General features: G+C 38.6%; 1 protein-coding gene across 2 annotated transcripts in view; it reads right to left on the reverse strand.

Moving 5' to 3' along the window:
- The window catches only part of LOC133843444 (uncharacterized), a 55,672-nt gene that overhangs the window by 24,649 nt on the left and 11,349 nt on the right, over positions 1 to 19,674 (reverse strand). For both annotated transcript variants that reach the window (XM_062277001.1, XM_062277000.1), the window contains exon 3: positions 4,195 to 5,058. In XM_062277001.1, the coding sequence (XP_062132985.1) occupies positions 4,195 to 5,058 (864 nt within the window). The remainder of the gene's footprint in view (positions 1 to 4,194; positions 5,059 to 19,674) is intronic.

The following is a 19,674-nucleotide window of genomic DNA, read 5'->3' on the forward strand; positions in this document are numbered from 1 at the left end:
TAAACGAAAGGAATGTTTTTAAAAGGTAAAGGTAATAAATTTTTAATTAAAATAATAATACAAGTGAAGCATTTAAAAAATATGTAAAAAATCGCCTGAATAAAAAAATTTTAAAAAGAAAAATAGAAATTAAAATAAAGTAAGAACAAATATTTGCGACCTAAAATGAGGCAAATGAAAAGCAAAATATATCATTTAAATCAAAAATAGAAATTAAATCAAATGAAATACACATTGATTTCAAAACCAGTAAAACTAGTCTTTAAAAAATTTGTAAAGATCGAAAAAAATTTAAAAATAAAAATGAATTAAAAACAAAGCAAAAAGATAAGCAGTATTTAGAAACAATAGTTTTAAATGGACTTCAATAAGAATATCAAATATTACTAAGTAAATCTAATTTATTTATTTAAATTTGAAACGAAAACAACTTAAATCTTTAAAAATTATATAATAAGTCGCTCGAGTGAAAAACTTTTTAAAATACTAAATAAAATAATAAAAATACAAAGCATCACAGTACAGCAAATAAACTAAAATGATGGAAATAAAGCAAACAAAACAAATTTCCCTTCTTTAATTGACATAAAATATTAATAAACAAGTACAAATTGATTTCAAAGCCAACAAAATACTCAACAAATACTCAAATGTAAAAAGTCGAACAATTGAAAAAATCAAAATAAAACAAACAAAAATATAAATAACGACATTTTCAAGTTAACTGAAACAACTTAAATAATTTTAATTATATGCAACCATTTTAAAATAAGTAAATATTTTTAAAAATAAATACAAATTGATTTAAAGACGAATAAAATTCGAGTCCTTAAAAATATGTAAAACGTCAAACGAGTAAAATTTTGTTAAAAATAATAAAAATACAAGCCATCAAAGTAAAGTAAAGCCAAATATTTACAAGCTGAAATGATGGAAAAGCAAAATAAAATATATGGAATTGACTTTTTAAATAAACTGGCACAACTACATAAAATATCATTCAACCAAATATAACAAAAGTGTTTAAAAAATAAAAGGGAATTTGAATAAAAGCAATGGCAAATATTTACAAGCTGAAATGATGCAAACGCAAAGCAAAATTCGGAATCGAAAACAGAAAGTGCTCTCTGCAGTTATTTTTATAAATAAATAAATCACAAATGTCAATAGAACTAGTTTAAATCGATTAGATTGCAAATATACAAAAATATGCTAATCCCTCAACAGTTTCAGCTCCAGCTTCAGCTTTTATATTTGATTTTAAGGTCTTAAAACTAGAGCAATATATGAAAATGGGATTTGCCAACAAAACAAAAAAAAGAAGAGAGAATATATTTCATTTACGAAAGTTGTGTCTATCATAATAAATAGTTAAAGCATTCTTGTGTAGGAATTTGACATTGAAATGAAAAACAAAGTAACTTTCGTGTGCATGTGTGTGTGTGTGTTTGCCCAAAAATAGTTTTTAGATGTTGGAGAACCTGGAATATGAAATAAATAGCTGCCTTTGTCTTGAGTGGGCCATCAACTAATTTTACGTTTATTTGACCATCAAAAGGCTCGTAACCCATAAATGAAAATGGGATTGGCATGTGAGACGAGTATGTGTGTGTGTGTGTGAGAGAGGTGTGCATGTGAGTGTGAGTGTGTGTGTGGGGAAAAGGAGCAGCGCGCCCTTTCTTTTGGTAGTTTTGGCTTGGGTCCTTGCGGTTGGCCGCAATGTCAAGCGAGAGTCCTTTTGACTAATTAGACGACTTGCGGTGAACGTAATCATAAATACACAGAGCAATTATAATATTGTAGTATGTTTTCTGAAGGGGAAGGGAGGGACGGACACAACATCGATAAGCAGCAGGCATTAGAGGCCCGAGCTGAGCTGTCGAGTTAATTAATTTAAAGCTGGCCAACAAACTCAGAGCCAGCCAGGAGACCTCTCCAAGGAGTCCGTCACATCGTTCGTCGTCGTCTGTCCATGTGAGCCGAAGAACTCAAATTCGCAACTCGCAACTCGAAGTCGAAGTCGCGACTCGGGAAAAAAAAGTGACTGGAAACCAATGCGAGCCTTTACTTTTTTTCATTTCTCTTTTTCTTTCGTTTTTTTTTTGCTTTACATTTGTTTCTTTTTTGCCTTTTCCTTTTCTAATTTTTCTTTTTTCCGTTCGCTTTTTTTTCATTTTTTTTTCGTTTTCGGCAATTGGAAGCTGTGTGTGCCGCTGAATGTGGAGCAGCGGCGAAGCGCGCGCAGTTAACAATTCAAATGTGGCAACTGGAAGTGGCAAGGCAAAACTTTTGGCTAAAGCCTAAAGAAAATCCTAAATCAAATATGATGATAGTGAAAAGTGAAAAGTGAAAAGCGAAAAGCTGAAAAGCTGTGTAACACAGCAGCAATTCAAAGTAATCGCATTTTGTGGCACAATCTCTGCAGCGAACTTTGCGCACCAGCAACATAAAAAAAAACAAGAAGAAGGAAAATGTTGCGAGGCCGAGTGAAAAGATGCGTTGAAAACTTATATAAACTGCGGAAAAATTGCAGAGCAGCCAAAAGGTTCGTGTCATGTGAGAGAGAGAGAGCAGACGCTGAATACGAGAGAGAGACAGAAGAGAGAAGCCAGACAGAGAGAGAGAGAGAGAGAGTGAGCAGCTGACTACAACTGTGCGCTCTCTCTTGACGCTCTCTCTCGCAGTCTCTGTCGCTCTCTCTCTTTGGTGGCATCACCTGATTTCCACAGCAGCCGCGTTTCGAACTAGAAGCATGTTAAATACTCCCCCGAAGGGTGGCATTAGAAAGAGGGGAAAGGGAAGGGGGAAAGGGGGAGTGTTGTATGCTCCACCCGTTTACGATAGTTTAACTCTGTTGTTCTGCTGCTGCTGCTGCTGCTGCTGCTCTGCAGTCATTTAACATAAATGTGTGCCAGCGTCGCACCGGGCGTATGCGTAATTTAAATTTAAATTTCTCAATGCCAGTTGTTGTTGTTGTCGTTGTTGTTACTGCTGTTGTTGCTTAGAATTTGACTCAAGTTTTTCTTAATCAGCAGCGCAATTCACATGCTCGACGTTGTTGTTGTTGTTGCTGTTGTTTTTGTTGGGCCATTCAGTCGAGCTTTTCAGCTGCCTTTGCCAGGCAGCGCTCATTAGCGGTCACATTGTCGCCCGCCCCGCTGCCTCCCTTTGCACTGCCGCCAACCCCGCAACCTCCAACCACTGACATCGTTAGAGAATGAGAGAGAGCGAGTGTGTGTTGCAGGCCAAGCAAAACTGCTGCTGCTGCTGGTCAGTTGGTTGCTGGCCAAGTTGTTTAAAGGCTTGCAACAAATAATTGCCAATTACACGCAGTAGCAGCAAAAGGGTAGCAACAAGGGAGAGAGAGACGGGGGAAGAATGGAGGGGGAGCGTGGCCATCAAATATGCAGTCAAATGTTTGCACAGACACTGAAAAATGTGGCACAAACAGCTTCAGCTTGGCCGCCAGTTGGCAGTTGGCGACCTCTAAGTGCCACAAATTAACCGCAACGCGTTGCTGCCACTGCCGCGGCTGTCATTGCTGCTGCTGCCACTGCTACTCTCAACGTTGATAATTACGAGCAGAAATATAAAACCGAGAGGCAGAGAAAGAAAGAGGCGAACACACAGCGAGAAGAAGTGTGAGAGAGATGAGACTGACTGCTGAGCGCGGATTTCTGAAGTGGGCTGCTGGACACGAGTTGTCAGAGCGAAGGAAATAGCAGAAGGGGGGACGGGCGGCAGAAAGGACGACTTCAATAATTAATGAGCAGCTAAAAATGTCACGCAGCGCGGAAGTGTTGGGCCCTGTGCAGGATTTTGCTTTGCTCTGGTTGCTAATGCCAAATGTTGCTGCTGGCAAGCTTAAGCTTGTTATACCCAACAAAAAAAGAAATCGAGTGTAGTTTCGCTGACTTAAAAGTACTTAATAACAGCTACAGGGTATTTCGTAGTTGAGCTCTTACATTCGAAGCCAGTTTAGCTTGTTTTCATTTGTCTTAAAAGGTTGTGGAGAGGGGCTTGGCATATTTTGGGGTTAACGGGCTGAATTTAAATGAGTTCCAGTCCAGAGTTTTTTTTTTGCTGGCCGCTTCCTGAACCCGTTCAGCATTTAATTAAAACATGATGTAATGCAGACGCACAAGTTGTGTATATATTGTAGATAGAAAAAAGAGAGTTGTGTGCTCTACTCACCTTGCAGTCATCGCACTGATTGATCAGCGAATACACCTGACGGCAGTCGAAGCGAAAGAGTATCTCGGCCAGCTCGCAGGTGATGCGATTGGACAACGCATCCACCTCAAGTAGATCGCTCAGCAGTCGCACACACTCGTTGCGATCCGTCAGCGTGGCATTCAACGCCAGCGTATGCAGAGCACTGAACACGCTCCGTTCGCAGCAATGCCGCAAACGCAATGAGCGCAGACGCGCCAGCAGCTGACCAGGCGATCGCAGTCCGCACAAATGCTGTGGACTTGTCTCGGCGGCATCGCCCAGGTAATCAAGGCACTGTTGTTGTTGCTGCTGTGGTTGTTGCTGTTGCTGTTGTTGCTGTTGCTGTTGCTCATTTGCGCTGAGTTGCTCGTGTGTTTGCAGATGACTGTAGAGCAATGTGGGCATCGACTGCTCATCCAGCTCATCCGCATTGCTGCTGCTGCTGCTACTTGTGGCTGCCAGCGTGGATGCCTCTAACTCCTCCTCCATGTCCAGCTCAAGTTCCTGTTCGCGTTCTGTTGTTGTTGCTGCCATCTCTGTGGCTGCATCGTTGGCTCCCTCCAGTTGCCATTCTCTTTCACGACGCATTCGCGACATGGCTTTATTGTTATTGTTGCTGCTGCTGCTGCTGCTGCTGTGGCTTAAACGCGACTTATAGTTAATCGTATTGGCATTTCTGAAGTACTTGACTTTATTATCAGCAGCGTGACTCGAACTCGCACTCGCACTCGAACTCGCGCTGCTGTCCGTTGGCTGTTGCTCAGCACAGGATCGCGGACAGATTGGCGGGCCAGGTCCCTCATCGACCCAGGCCATGGGCAGTGTACCAGCTGAGCACTGACCCTGCAAGGACAAACAGCAAACAATTAATTAGTCCAAAATCAACATAAGAATAATTGTAAGAATTCAAGAATTGCATATATATTTTTCTCTCTTCTTTTATTTACTATCTGTCTGTTTAAACAATATGTAAATTGTATAATTGTATAATTAGTATTAAATTAACAGAAATAGCAGTTTTCCAATGAGCCCTGCTTTTATATATAACATCTTTTGAGTTGCTTGACTGTATCTATCGGGGAGATCGAATAGATACCACATATTCAGTCATCTTACTGCTAAATTGTTGTCTACTACACTTAAGCCTAAATTATATAAATTATTAAATATATAATTTATTTTATCCAACCCTTATAAAGTCAAAAATATATTCGATTTACGGACAAGAATTTAATAGAACTATTAACAATAAAAACTCTATCGAGTGTGCTAGACTGTGAGATAAACGCTACTCATTTTTCTTAAAAGCAAAACAGTGTGGACTTCATTTTAAAATTTACCGAATAAATATACCGTAAGAATACTAAAAGTGTATCAAAGGCTTTATTTGGTATATTTGTGTATTACTATATTCAAAATATACCATACATTACTAAAATATACCAGATTTTTCCAATGCATTGGAAAGTATTTTTTATATAACTTCTACAAACAATAGTTATCATTGTATGTACCAAAATTCGAGACTCTAGCTTCAAAATTACGCATGTTATTTTGTTTTTATCGATATGTGTTTGACTCAACACAAAAATGTACCATATTTTATGCTATTCATCACTTACTAAAAACCAATCTAACAGCACCATAAATAATAGAAATACAACATTAATTGAGGAAGGCAGAATCGTCAAATCGACATAATAATAATGTTTAAATTGATAATATTAAATTTTTAAGTGTGACAGATTTCAATATATTTTTAGTTTACCTAGCACTTAGAAAGAAAAAGAAAATATTAGACTTGCGAACATGAATTAAACAGACCACAATGAAATAATAAGTCAGAAAACTACAGTAGGGAAGGAGATAATGCTTCAATAAGTGCGAAAGCTGTATTAAAGTTGAAATATAGCAACAGCAACAAATAATTCTAAAATACATATACCGAAAGCTATATTTAGTATATCAATACCATTGGGTAGCGGCACTTTTAAGAGGTGTGAGCGCGGTATTCAACTCGAAATATATTGACAAAAAATTCTAAAAAATATTAAAAGCTATATTTAGTATATTAATATACCATTACGATCGAAATAAGACACAAAGTACAAGACAGACCAAACTGTTAACAGACCACAAAGCAAATAAAGTACGAAAGATGCGGCAAATTTTCGCCACGCTGATCAGAAACATATATGTGGTCCGAGATAACTCTTCATTAAATATATCTGTTTTCCACACACAATAATAATAGCCTACTACCGAATGTAAATATAACGAGTAAGCACTTAAAGAATCAGAGAGTTGACAAGGATTAAAAATACTAAAAATGCAAAATTTCAAAGCTTCTTTGACCATTAGAAATAAGCCTATTTTCTATTTAAGCTCCATAATATTGTCATAAATACTCCATGACTTTATTCTCTTCAATTAAAGAGCCAGAAGCCAAGACTAATATTAAATTTATGTATAAAATATGTTTAAAAGAGCTCACTTTATTTTGTTAGCTTTGGCATGCAAATGCCTCAAAATAAGTTTTAAGCAACATGAAATTTTGTTGTTATAATTAGAAAGTTGCAAATGCTTCAAACAATTAGCAACTTTTAAATACGAAGAACTATTAGTGTTTTCTAGTGTATGACCATTAACTATTTTTTTAGGTACAATGCAGAGATTTTAAACGAGGACATGGAAAATAGTTAAGAGGTGCAAGCTTAGAGTGACTTCCTGTGAACGAAAACTTTGACTGATAATTGCAAATGTGTGGAAATGTTATAATTTATTTAAAAATTAAACTGGTTAGTGGCAAACACAGTGCAAACACACACACACATAGTTCTATATAGAGAGATGGAGAGTAAAGAGAATGCGAGAGGAGGCGACGAGAAGAAGCAACGGGGTAGAAAACAAAAAGTACTCTCGCATATTGAAAAAGGTTTTTGCAGCTACTACAACAAATGCAGCTACAACAACAGGGAAAGTCATAAAATAAAACAACAACAGCAACAACAAGAACAATAACATGAAGAAGAGCAAGTAAAATAGAAGCGAAACAACGAAACGAACAGCAAAAGCAACACCAACAACAACAATGGCAAAAACTATAGCGTCATAAGAGTGCATAAAGAGCTGATGTTTTTCGTTATTAAAATGACCGCACTTCGTTGGAATTTCCCACTTTTCCACATGCCCCGGCATTAAACTCAAGTCGCTCGCACACACACACACACTCACAAGAACAACAACAACAAAATCAGAACACAAAGAACAAAAAACTGGAAAAGGAAAACAAATATTTTACGGAACAAAATTATCGTAGCATACTTTATGGCGCCGCCGATATCAACGCGAAGCAAGCGAAGCGAACTCGTTAATGCCACTCACATGTGGACCGAAGAACAAGCGAAATTGATTACCAAGTGGAACAGACTCCCAAAAAAAAAAACTAAATAAAGAAGGGTAACAGCTTCAAAAGATATCGCAAAGTCAGCAGAAGTAAGTGTTGAAATTGCATTGCAGGTAGCATTAATATTGCAGAGAGATATGTGCAGCAATCAACGACGCATAAAAACTCAATTGCCTGAGCCCCTGCTTTACTCCACTTTTTTTTACACTTTTTACCTTTTCCCAGGATAATAGCAATAAGTTGGATTCTCACTCGATGCAGCACGCACACCAAATATAAGTCAGTTTAGAGAAAAAGAGAATGCGAATGCGAAAGAGAATACGAGAGAGAGACAAATGAAAAGCCATACAATGGTCAACGGACACATAAAGGGATTAACTAAGCTCAGACTGGAAAATACCCTCGAAGCGTGAGTCGCCAGCAAATTGAATCGCATTTCTCTGTGCACCAAAAATTTAAGCAACACAAAATTTACCATGACGCCTAAGCTGCACTAAAGTGTTTGGCAATTATGGGTTATAACAATTATCAGAAAGTGTCTTGCATAAGTTCATTCATAATCTGCACTTAAACGTTTGCCATCAAATTAGGCATTATCTGCGATAATGTTTAATTGCCATAACATTCGACGATTGACCTTTCTATGTGATGAAAGTGCAAAACGAATCTCAGCCAAAATTATTCTAATCAACTTGAATTTGAACTGAGCTGCATGAAATGTATTATTTACAACTTACATAAGGTTGAAGAGCACAGCTCTGACTACTCAAATATTTCATAGTTTAAAGTTCATTTTAAATGCTAGCTTCAAACTGCTTTTAATTCTACACTCTATAAAAATAAACTATTTTAATACATTTTCTAAGCAAAAGCTTGATCAAAATACACATTGATGATAAATAGAATTTGATACTGTGTTATTTATTGGAAAATTTATAGGTTTTAGCTTTTATAAATAAATCAAGATATAAATTTGCTTTCTACAAATCTAATATATCACAATTTTTATATTGTTTTAGCATTAGTTTCATTTTTCGTTTCACTGCAAAACCTCAAATTGGCGTGTACTGAATTTTCTGTATTGTAAATTATATTTTGAAATATAAATATTAAAAAAAATTCATAATTTAATGCAAAAAAATGCAGATTAGAGTGAATTTTCTTAATTTTTTTCAAACATTTTCTTCTGATCAAAGAGATAACTATTATCACTTTTCACTTTTATTATTATAATTGTTCAGGGTATAAAAAACATACAATTTACAAGAGTTGAATTGCTTAACATATAATAAAATCAAGCTTATTTAAGGTTAAGATTTCCAACTTTAAAATCTTTAAAATATGTTTTGTGAACTCATGTCCTCTTTCTTTAACCGATACTTTTTTTAGAATCGTTCTACAAATATCTTAAGAATATTTAATTTTAGTTATGTTAAAGTTAGCTTTGCCACACTATTATGTATGCAGCTATATCATCCTTTTACAGTCTTTTTTATGAGAACCACCAAATGAAATATTTTCAATAAAATATAATGAATATTTACTTCACTTTCTCAATAATTGCCTTCTGTTCTTAGTGATTTCAACCTTTACACAATTCTAATTTTATCAATACAAATCAATATATAATATTCTAGATTGCTTAACTCGCAATAAAATGAAGCTTTTTTGATGCAATGTTGGCAAATTTGAAAATATTAAAACATTTATTCTATGATAGCCACCAAATGAACTATTCTCATTAAAATGTGCTGAATTTATGCTTGGATATAATAAAAGTTTCATTATATATATAAAGGTTTCATTTAAAAAACTGCTGAATAATTAAGCAATTTTTGAAATGAAACTTTTATTAAGCAAAGCCTTCCATATTTAAAAATATAAAAATTGTATTCATTTTATTGCAAGATGGTATCCACGCATTTCGATTAAAACTTGCAGGGTATGCGAGTACAATAAATACAATAGAGTACACAGCACACAGATACACACACATAAAACACACACACTCGCACACACACGGTTAGAGAAGCACGTGTACACGCCGCCATTGTTGATTTAATGGCAGACCAGCTGCGGCCCAATGCACAACAATGCGACCCAGGATTGTGTCGGCGATTGCTTAAGAGCAGGCGGTGGACGAGGGTTGTCGTAACCCCGCGACCCGTTGACCGAGTGAACAATGGGGAGAAGGGATGGGGAGAGCGGGTTAACGGAACGGAAAAGCAGCGCACGGACAATACAAGACAGCAATAAGATAAATTCTTCAATGCGCAACAGCGAAATAAGAAATTACAGAATGAACTGACATTACAATTTGTTAGACCTTTGCCTCCCCTCTCCCCCTGTCTGTGCCCTGACCCAAGCCTCCCCATTGACCCTGGGCCACCTTTGCCCTGCACTCCTCCCCCTCCGCCATGTTTCTTGCCGTCGGCGCTGATTAGTTGCTTCCCATTTCAGTCCGATGGTTGTTCAAACAGTTTGAAAATGCAAAATGCAAAGTTTTGCAAAAGTTTCGCGAGTTTTGGTTAATGCAAAATTCAAGGGAAAATATGAAAAGTTTGCGCTTGACGTGAGTGCTGAAGCTGAAGCTGAATCTCAATCTCAATCTGAGTAACAAGAGCTGGCTAACCGGATACTAAAGTCCTGATGTTGTGGCTGCGATACAAACTCAAACTCAAATACATACACACACTCACACACATACACACCCACTTACTTAAATGAAGTGGCCAAGTTGCAAGCCAACTGCCAACTGTTACTCAAGCTGGCTAACACTTAATTATGCCGAATTGTTTTTTATGGCCAAAAATGTGAAGTTTGAAACGGTTTTACCTGCCGGCCAAAGAGACTCAGCAGGCCAAAGAGACTCAACACACAAAAACCTTAACTATTAATTATAAAGTAGCTTAAATGAGCTTCAAGAATGCCCCTGTGCGATGGCAAATTAAGGACACACAGAGCCAAAAGATATACTATATATTTAAATATTACTATAGGGAAGCACAATTTAAGAGCGAGTAATTATCTTCTTTGACAGCGTAAATTGTGCACGAATAATTTGCGAACACACACACATAGAAAAAGGCTTTAACTATTCACAGTCTAATCCATAAATATGCCACAATAATTGCATTGAAATGCGGCAATGTTGATTTGCCGACAGCCGAATGCAGAATGACAAAATGCAGAGTGCAAAATAAAAAATAAAAAAAACTATTGGCAATTATGAGAATGTCAATGGGCAGACAACCCAATAATTTGCCAGCATTGAAAATGCATGTCACATGCATATTACGCATACGAGCCGTTGGACAAGCAGTTTTCGTATTTTAAGCCAGCAGAACAAACTGAGAGAGAGAAAAAGAGATAGAAGGAGGCAGAGAGATAGAGAAAAACGAGATGAAATGTTTGGCATGAAATATTCATCATCATAGCTGTGGATAATTGAAATTGCAACAGCTGCCGTTGTTGTTGTTGTTCTTGATGTTGTTGTTATTGTTCTTGTTGTTGTTGCAGCAAAGAGCTGCCCCAGACACGTGGCCAATAGCTAAAACATTCATGTGCCTGTCGACTGCGGACAGCTTCACAACGAGCTCTGTGTTTGTCGTCTCGCTTTCACACTCATTCTCTCCCTCTCTGTATCTCTCGGTTTTTTATACTCGATGCACATAGGGAAGAAGTGTATTATTACTTTGTGCCTCCAGAAGAAGGCATCACCGACCCTATAAAGTATATACTTTCATGATCAACGTCAACAACCGACACGATATAGTCATGTCCGTCTGTCTGTCCGTCTATCCGTGTGAACACCTAGATCTCAGAAACTATAAGAGATAGAAATATAATTTTTTTCCTCCGCACTTGTCATGTTTGAACTCATATCAAATTTGATTCACTCCCCTTTCTGCCTCTCCTATTCGATTAAAATTGAATAAATAGATTATATTTGAAGTTAGAGCACATACAAAAATAGCTATAGTCCTTAAGATTTCTGAAAATTTGGTTGCGATCAGATAAAAATTGTACAACATTTTTAAAAAATATATTTGTATAGGCCTTAGTAGCTTTGGCTGGCAATCTGGTATATTTTGCACTGTATGGCATATTTTGAATGTATTACTATATCAATATACCAAATAAAGTATTTGGTATATTTTAGTATTTTTGTGAATACATTTGATATATTTTAAAATTAATAAGACACTGCTTTGCTTTAACTCACAATGGGTAACGGGTATATCGCAGTCGACCACACTGCACTGTCACTATATAACTTTTTTTGTGATGTATGTGTGTATGTGTGTCTTATGCAAGTGGCGACTGACCAACAGACACTGACGAGCCTAAGCTCTTTATTGTTGCAACAACAAGTTGTCTCTATCTCGCTATTCTCTTTTTCTCTCTAATCAACGAGGCACAAAAAACCTTAAACAAAGCACTGGCATAATGGAGTGTATGCATTATGGCTAATAGCAGGCGCACACACACACAAACACACATACACACACAACTAGTGGCAAGCTAGTTAAATGTCCTTTGTGTGTTGTTGGCTTTGCCAGTTGAAAGGCTTTCGTCTAATAAGCCTCTACAGGCAGACAATGTACCCCAGTTCATTCCCCTTCCCCAACACTTCTTCCCCACCCTCGGCAACAACAGACACAAAGAGTTTGCTGTGGATTGGACGCTGTCCACCGCCAGAGGGCGCACTTGACCCAGCACAATTTTGTGACAAGTGTTGATAGATGCAACTTCTCTTTATCTCACTCCCTCTCTCTCTCTCTCTCATTGTCTTTTGCTTTACTCTATTTGATGAACATCAATGCATATGAATATTCATATTCAATTAGTCAGTTTCGAGTCGCACAAAATTTGAGTTAATCTTCTGCTGCTTTTGTCGAGAGCCTCGCTCTCTGCAAATATTTGGGAAAACAATTAAAATGCTGCTGCAAAGAAAACTAAGCACAAAGCATGCAGTATGTGTGTGTGTATGTGTGTGGCATGGGGCAGCTGTCAGCGCCAAAGAGGAAGCAACCAAAAGTGCACTTGAGCTAAACACCAACAGCAGCAGCAACAACAGCAGCAACAACAACAACGGCAGCGGCAACGGAACCGACAACACTTTAAATGTTACAGCTTAACCTCGACAGGCAATTCAAACAATGCACATACACACACACACTCGCTGTGTTTGTGTATCTGTGTGTGTGTGTGTCAAATTTCAACGCTTGTCAACAATGGTGCAAGAAAAATGCAAGTGCAAAACAGCTACAGCTACAGCTACAGCAGCAACAACAGCAACAGCAGCAGCAACGTCAACAACAGCAACAGCAGCAGCGACTGTGGCAGGCAGGGCGTTAGAAGCGGCAGGGCTGCAACATGTCGCAAGCAGCACTCAAATTTCCAAATGCAATATGTGAGTGTGTGTCTGTGTCTATGCATGTGTGTGTGTGTGAGTGTGATGCGTGTCTGTGTGTTTGCCTGGCAGCAACGTAAAAAAGTGACAGCCACACACGCACACAGATAGACAGCAGGCTCACAGCGCTCGCTAGGGACGATGGCACATGAAGGGAGAAGAGAGAGAGAAGTGGGGAAAGAAGAGAGAGGATTGTAGAGAAGGCAACAGAGAGGTTAGGCAGCGCGAGTGGCAGCCCAAGAAGGGTCGCTGTTAGATGTTGGCAGCAACAGCAGCAGCAACAGCAACAGCAACGCAAGGGCAGCGACTGCATATAATTGTTTGTCACTTGACGGGCCGCGATATACACACAGAGAGAGTCATGAGTAGCAGCGCCCCTCTCCGCCATTGCCTCCTCTAGTTGCCACAACAACTGGCACGACAACGACAACAATAACAACTGTCATTTTACCTTGATGCTGGTCACATTTTGTTGTCGCCGCCGCCGCCGCCGCCGTTGCTTACTTTGTTGTCAAAATCATAAACATGCACTTCTCTGGCTGCTGTTGGCTTTTTCAGCTACTTCGCTTCTCTTTTTGCACTTCGTCTGCTGGTTACGCGGTCGGTCATTTGCCATTGTTTTTGGCATCGCTTGCTACTTTCAATTTAGCGCAGCTGCCACACACAACAACACAACGCAACACAACACAACAGAGACAACCCCGCCATGAATTATGCAATCATTTTGCTGATAATACAGATTCATTTGCAACACAACACTCTGTGTTGCATAATGTGGAAGAGGCAGCAAGCGCAAGCTTTTAATGCACTTGACAGCAATTAAGCTCATTAAAAGCTCTCTGAGCTTGTCTGATTGTTCCACCTGTCGAATCGCGCTTGTAAATGCAAAACACACTGTCTCTCTCTCTTTCTCTCTCTCTCTGCTGTCTCTGCTATCTCTTTCAAGTGTACGTCAAATTAGCATGCGTAAAGCACAAATCACGAAACATCGAGCAGAGCTTTTTGCTGCGTTGTGCCGTATTTCGTGCTATATTCCGTGTTATAATACCATGCCATGCCGTGCAGGGCCAGGACAATTACAGTGTGCTGTGTGCATAATTCAGCGAGTGCTCCCCAAGGCGCAGTAAACCTCCAAATGGGACAAATCATTTCAATGTTTCCGCCACTCCACTCCACTCCACTCCGCAAACCCAAAATACTCCAACCACAGAGACGCATATAAAGAGACGAAGGAAAATAAACATACAGAGAAAGACAGATGGACGGACAGTGACGAAATGTCGAGAATGGTGCAGATTTGTTTCCACAAGTCTACGATTAAGCATTAGTAAATTTAATTATTAATAAGTGAGAAAAGAAAAAGATTAAACTTTTTAATAACAACTCGTTTATTAGATTATAAAGCTAGCTTTGAGATTTATGTTGGCACTGAATTAAATTGTAACTATTCAAAGATTAATGTACTTCCTCCATTTTTCTCAAATTTATTTAGATAACTTCCAATTCAGAAAAAGTAAGAAAGTCGCAGTCAAGTTTGTTCGATAGTTAAATACTCGCTACCCTTTTTGCATAAAAGCAAAAGAAACAAAACATAATTAATATACCAAAAAATACTAATTCATACAACATACCGAAATTTATATTTGGTATATCGATATACAGTAAACTGCATTTATAATATTGCAAAAATGTATAATAGATTATTATCTGGTTTTTATTTCTTAAATTAATTATAAGATTTTTTAATCCTCAAAAAAAAAAAAATACTGAAATAAAATATATCGAAATTAATATTTGGTATTTCTATACAATAAACTACTTTCCAAATATTCCACAGAGTATAAAATGTACCATTCTATCATCCGATGTTTTCTTCTTAATTAAATTTTCAGGAATCACAAAAAATTCGACGGTTTCTATTTGCCAGTTGAGTTCTGGCATTCCCAATTAAAAACAGTTAATAATATATTAGATATAAATTATTTATATATTGACAAAAATTGTTTTCAAGAGTACTTGAAGTGTTTATAAACTCCTGTATCGATTATAAAAGTTTTATTGGAAATGCATGCAAACTTCTTGATGTCACTTCGAAGTGATTATAAGGCCAAGCGTTTGATGTATTGTATAGCTACGAAGCTTAAATATAATAATGAAAATTATCTAAAAACTTTCTTTAAGCATTTTGAAAGTTCAACTTTTTGGTAGTTTTCAAAGAAGTTTTAATCGTTGCTGTTGTTTAGAGAAAGCTCTCATATTATGTCAGAGTTCAGACATATTGGGGAAGAGAGAGGGAGACAAAACACAAGCAAAGTGCTAGAAAGAGAGAGAGCGAGCGTTAATGCAATAATGTGGAATTTATGTATCGAAAGCCATCCATCAAATATGTATGTGTAGGAGGAAGGGGAATTTCGTCGGCACTTGGGAGCATTATTTTAATCATATTTAAACAGCGCGTGTATTTATTACTCATTATTTATGCATATATCAATCTAGATGGCCGTAAGCCCCATTAACGGGCAAACAAAAGGACGCCAGACCGGAAACCGCGCCCAAAAATCGAATCGCACGGAATTAGGCAATGTGCCAAAGTCCCAAGCTTAAGTCCGAGTGTGAGTGTGTGCGAGTGTGCGTGCAAGGTGTGGGCGTGTGTAAGTGTGAGTGAGGGTGTGTCAGTTAACAACGCACCTGTCTATCAACGTGAATGATACTCATACAAGTGAGTGTATTCGCATTGTTTGCTCTTCGCACAGCGTTAAATTGAAAGGTTCAACAACAACAACAACGCGAGAACAAGGAACAGAAGGAAACGCCTATCGTTATGCCACACAATTTTATCAACATTAATTTGTCAAACATTCGCCGGTACTTTGCATACTATATACACACATAATAACACAACATACGAGTAGGCAACGAGTATTTGTTGTCGTGTCTCTAATGACAACACAATGGCATTAATTTCATCAAATGAGCTGTAAACAGTTGTGGACAGCATTGTGGCTTCCCACTTGCTATACTATGTTAGGTACTGATGGAAAGAGGTGGGCTGGACATGTCACTCTGTTCATGGTTTCAATGGCTTCAATGCATTATCAATATTTGCAGATAATCCGGTTGTTAACTTCGTCCAACTGATACGAATTGAAACCACTTTCAAATCTCTGAGAAAGAGAAAATATGGTGAATAGATTTTGTGCGTCCTATGACACTCGTCAACTTTACTCGCTGCATTTTACTCGCTACAGTATGTAAACTGGAATGGAAAATATATTTGTACTCGCTATTGCAAGTTGTCATTACAACTCGTTACTTTCCAATCGCTGAAAAGATGTTTCACATTTTTTTGAGCCGCTTTTTCACTTTGCAATTACAGCACTATATTCGCCACTGTCACTCGCTAGTCGTTACTCGTTACAATATGTTCGTTTACTACTTTTTCTTCGCTACAAAGAAAGGATATTTTAAGTTGACATTACAACTCGTTACTTTCCAATCGCTAAGAAGATTTATTACATTCTTTGAATAGCTTTTTTTACATTGTAATTGCTTTACTCGCTGGTCATTACTCGTTGTAAATAGGCAACAACTACTCACAAGGTATTTTACCAGTAATGTAAACAGCTATAGAAAATATATGTTAACTCGTTATTGTAACTCGTTAATCTCCAATCTCGAAGAACTGAAATTAAATATTGGCAAAAGCTTAAAGAGTGAAAAGAACAATATCCAACTCGTCACTTTCACTCGCCACTCGCTGCTAGCATAACAACAAAGCCATCGTTAATATGTTGTGTTCGATGGCTTCGAGGCCTGATTTGCTATTCCGCACACCTTACTGCGAACCTCGTCATCACTCGCTGCTTCTCCTCTATTCATTGTGCACTACAATTCCCCATTTGTTTTTTTTTCCTGGTGAACTCGTAATGAAATTCTTCAGTTGAATTTCATTTGCAACTTTTCAACAATGCTCATTGAATAATTTACGCTCTGCTCTGCACCGCCGAGCGTTGAGCTCTGCGCTCAGGCGAAAATGGGAGCAAAACGAAAAAAAACACCCACACACACAGACTACAAAAAAAAAAGGAAACCAAAACGGCAAACGAATGTGGCTTCAGCTTCAGCTTCAGCTCCGTGAGGACTCGACGAGGGGGCACGACAGAGGATGTCGCTCCACTTAAGCCGGTCCCACGGCAATTTACGTGCCGCAGCAGCAGCAGCAACGAGTAGCGAGAAGCAACTCCAAACCTCCAATCTGCTGGCCGAAACGCCCCTCATATAATTGCATTAAATTGCACAGTGGGCGTGGTCCGTGCATGGACTGAGTCCGATTTGCAATTGTTGCAAAAGGCTGCCAAAATTTCTTAATCAATGCAATGCATGCTAGACAGAGAATCGTTCACTCAATCAGACTGTCATGAATGCGAGATGCCTTCAGTTTGTTGTCGCCTGCTGTTGGCAAAATCGTGACCAAACGCCATTTGCATCTCCCCAAGAAAGTTAGCTGGCTGGCTGGCTTGCTGGCTGGCTTAAGCCAAGAAGGCAACTGTCGGCTGACAGCCTCATGCAAATTGCACTGCAAATTGTCGGTAATTAACGGATGTGGCCGCAGCGAAGGTTGCCGGATTGAAGCACCTCAAGGGAGGAGCGAGAGAAGAGGGTAGAGGGGAGGGTGACAGGCAACACGACGCGTTGCAAAGCGGCTGCTAAGCCAGGCTAATTAGGCTGGTAACTAATTGAACTTCGTGTTCATCGCAGCCAGTTGACGCTGACAATTTAAGGCAACAAGAGCGAGTTGGGGGGAAAACTGTTCGGATGCAGATATGTTTGAATTAACTGCCTGCTGCCTGCCTGCCGGCAGAGAATTGAAATTATAATTATGCTTAATATTCTATTATTATTTAAGTCGAAGCTAAGATACAACAGGAAATTGATGCCATTTAATCAGCTAGAATATTTAACAAAGCAGCTTTAGTTCGCTCGCATATGCGATTGCAATTTCTTTACAGATTGTGATATTTGCTGGCAAATTTAATTTCAATTTTGTGGGGGAGGCGAGCCATAACCTTAATCAATGTTGTTTGCAATCTACAATCTACAATCGACAATCTTCAATCTGTTTGGCAGCGCAATGAATTGCCATTCAGACACAATGGTCGTAAAGCAGCTTCAATTGCCGCAAGTCGACAGTGAGAAGGATATGCCTATGAATTTCTTATGCCCAACCTGAAGCACTTTACTTACGAATCTGTGAGTTTCTCTCTCTTCCTCTCTCTCTCTTTCTCACTCTCTTTTGTGGCACCAACAAGGACAACGGAAATGCCAATAACTGAACGATGTGTGCAAGTGTGTTTGTGTGTGGATCAGTCCCTGCTGGATGGCAGGAAACAGCAACAGCAAAAGCAACAGCAACAGAAACAGAGTTGCCCAGTTGCCCAGCCTTTTGCTGTGGCCCGGCGGCGAGGCGCATTCAATCAGTGTTATTGCAGGCTGTCCAAATCCCTGGCGGCCACAAGTTTCATTGCTCGCAACGATTTGCCATTCAAGGGAAGAGTGAGAAGCAAGCGAGCGAACAGGAGACGCCTTTAGCCTTTAGCTACTGCAGCTCGTTTTCGAAGGAGCGGAAATTTATGACGGCGCTCGCATTCAACTGCAATTTGGCTTGTCTGTCTGTCTGACTGTCTTGGCATTGGGTTTGAAGCTGCTGTTGCTATTGTTGTTATTGCCACAACTGTGAGCTGGCAGTGAAAATGATGTAATCATATTGCACATGGCATCGACAACGACAACGACAACGAGCGGGAGCAGTTTCAGTTGCCACTGTGCGTTTGCCTGCTTACAAAATAATTGATTTTGTGTGCACATCCTTGACACAAATAAACACTCGTACAGCGCACTCACACACTACTCTCTCTCTCTCTCACACACACACTCTCTCGCTCGCTCTCTCTCTCTCTCTCTCTTTCACACGCGCAAGTTTAACAAACTGACTGACTGACTGAGTCAACTGGAAGCTCTATGAAATTTTGAATTTAATGCAACAAAGCAATGGCTTTTAATTGAATTTGCAACGGCAGAGCGCAGCCCTTTGACTGCTTGCAAATGGCCAGCATCATATTTTTGCAACTATTGAATAAATCCAATAGCAATACCAAATGCCGGACTACAATTTCTATAATATCGTAGCACTTGAATAAAGCTTCGATTTGTTTGCCAACACAGCCACTTGCCACTCGCACTCGCCACCCGCCTGATTTTCGTCCGTTGTTTGCTGTATTTCAGTTTCCACTCGACTATGCAACGTGCAAAACTGGAAATAGAAACCAAAGTTAAAAAGCAACCAACAAGCAAGCCCTTGAGTGTGTATGTACTCACTGCAAGTTACCCGGCACACGCAAACTGAGAATATCATACAGAAACAAGCATAAAAGTTATAGTCGAGGGTGCTAAATTGTGAGCAAAACAGTGAGGTATTCATTTTAAAATATAACAAATTAATATTCCGCAAAAATATTATAAATATACCAAAGGCTGTATTTGGTATATTGATATAGAACTGCTTTTAAGAGTACAAAATATACTATATCTTCATTTCTTATGGTCCCTGAGAATAAAAGTAAATTAGTGCGGTATTAAT

This window comes from Drosophila sulfurigaster, chromosome 3 (genome assembly GCF_023558435.1).
Source record: "Drosophila sulfurigaster albostrigata strain 15112-1811.04 chromosome 3, ASM2355843v2, whole genome shotgun sequence".
Lineage (NCBI taxonomy): Eukaryota > Metazoa > Arthropoda > Insecta > Diptera > Drosophilidae > Drosophila > Drosophila sulfurigaster.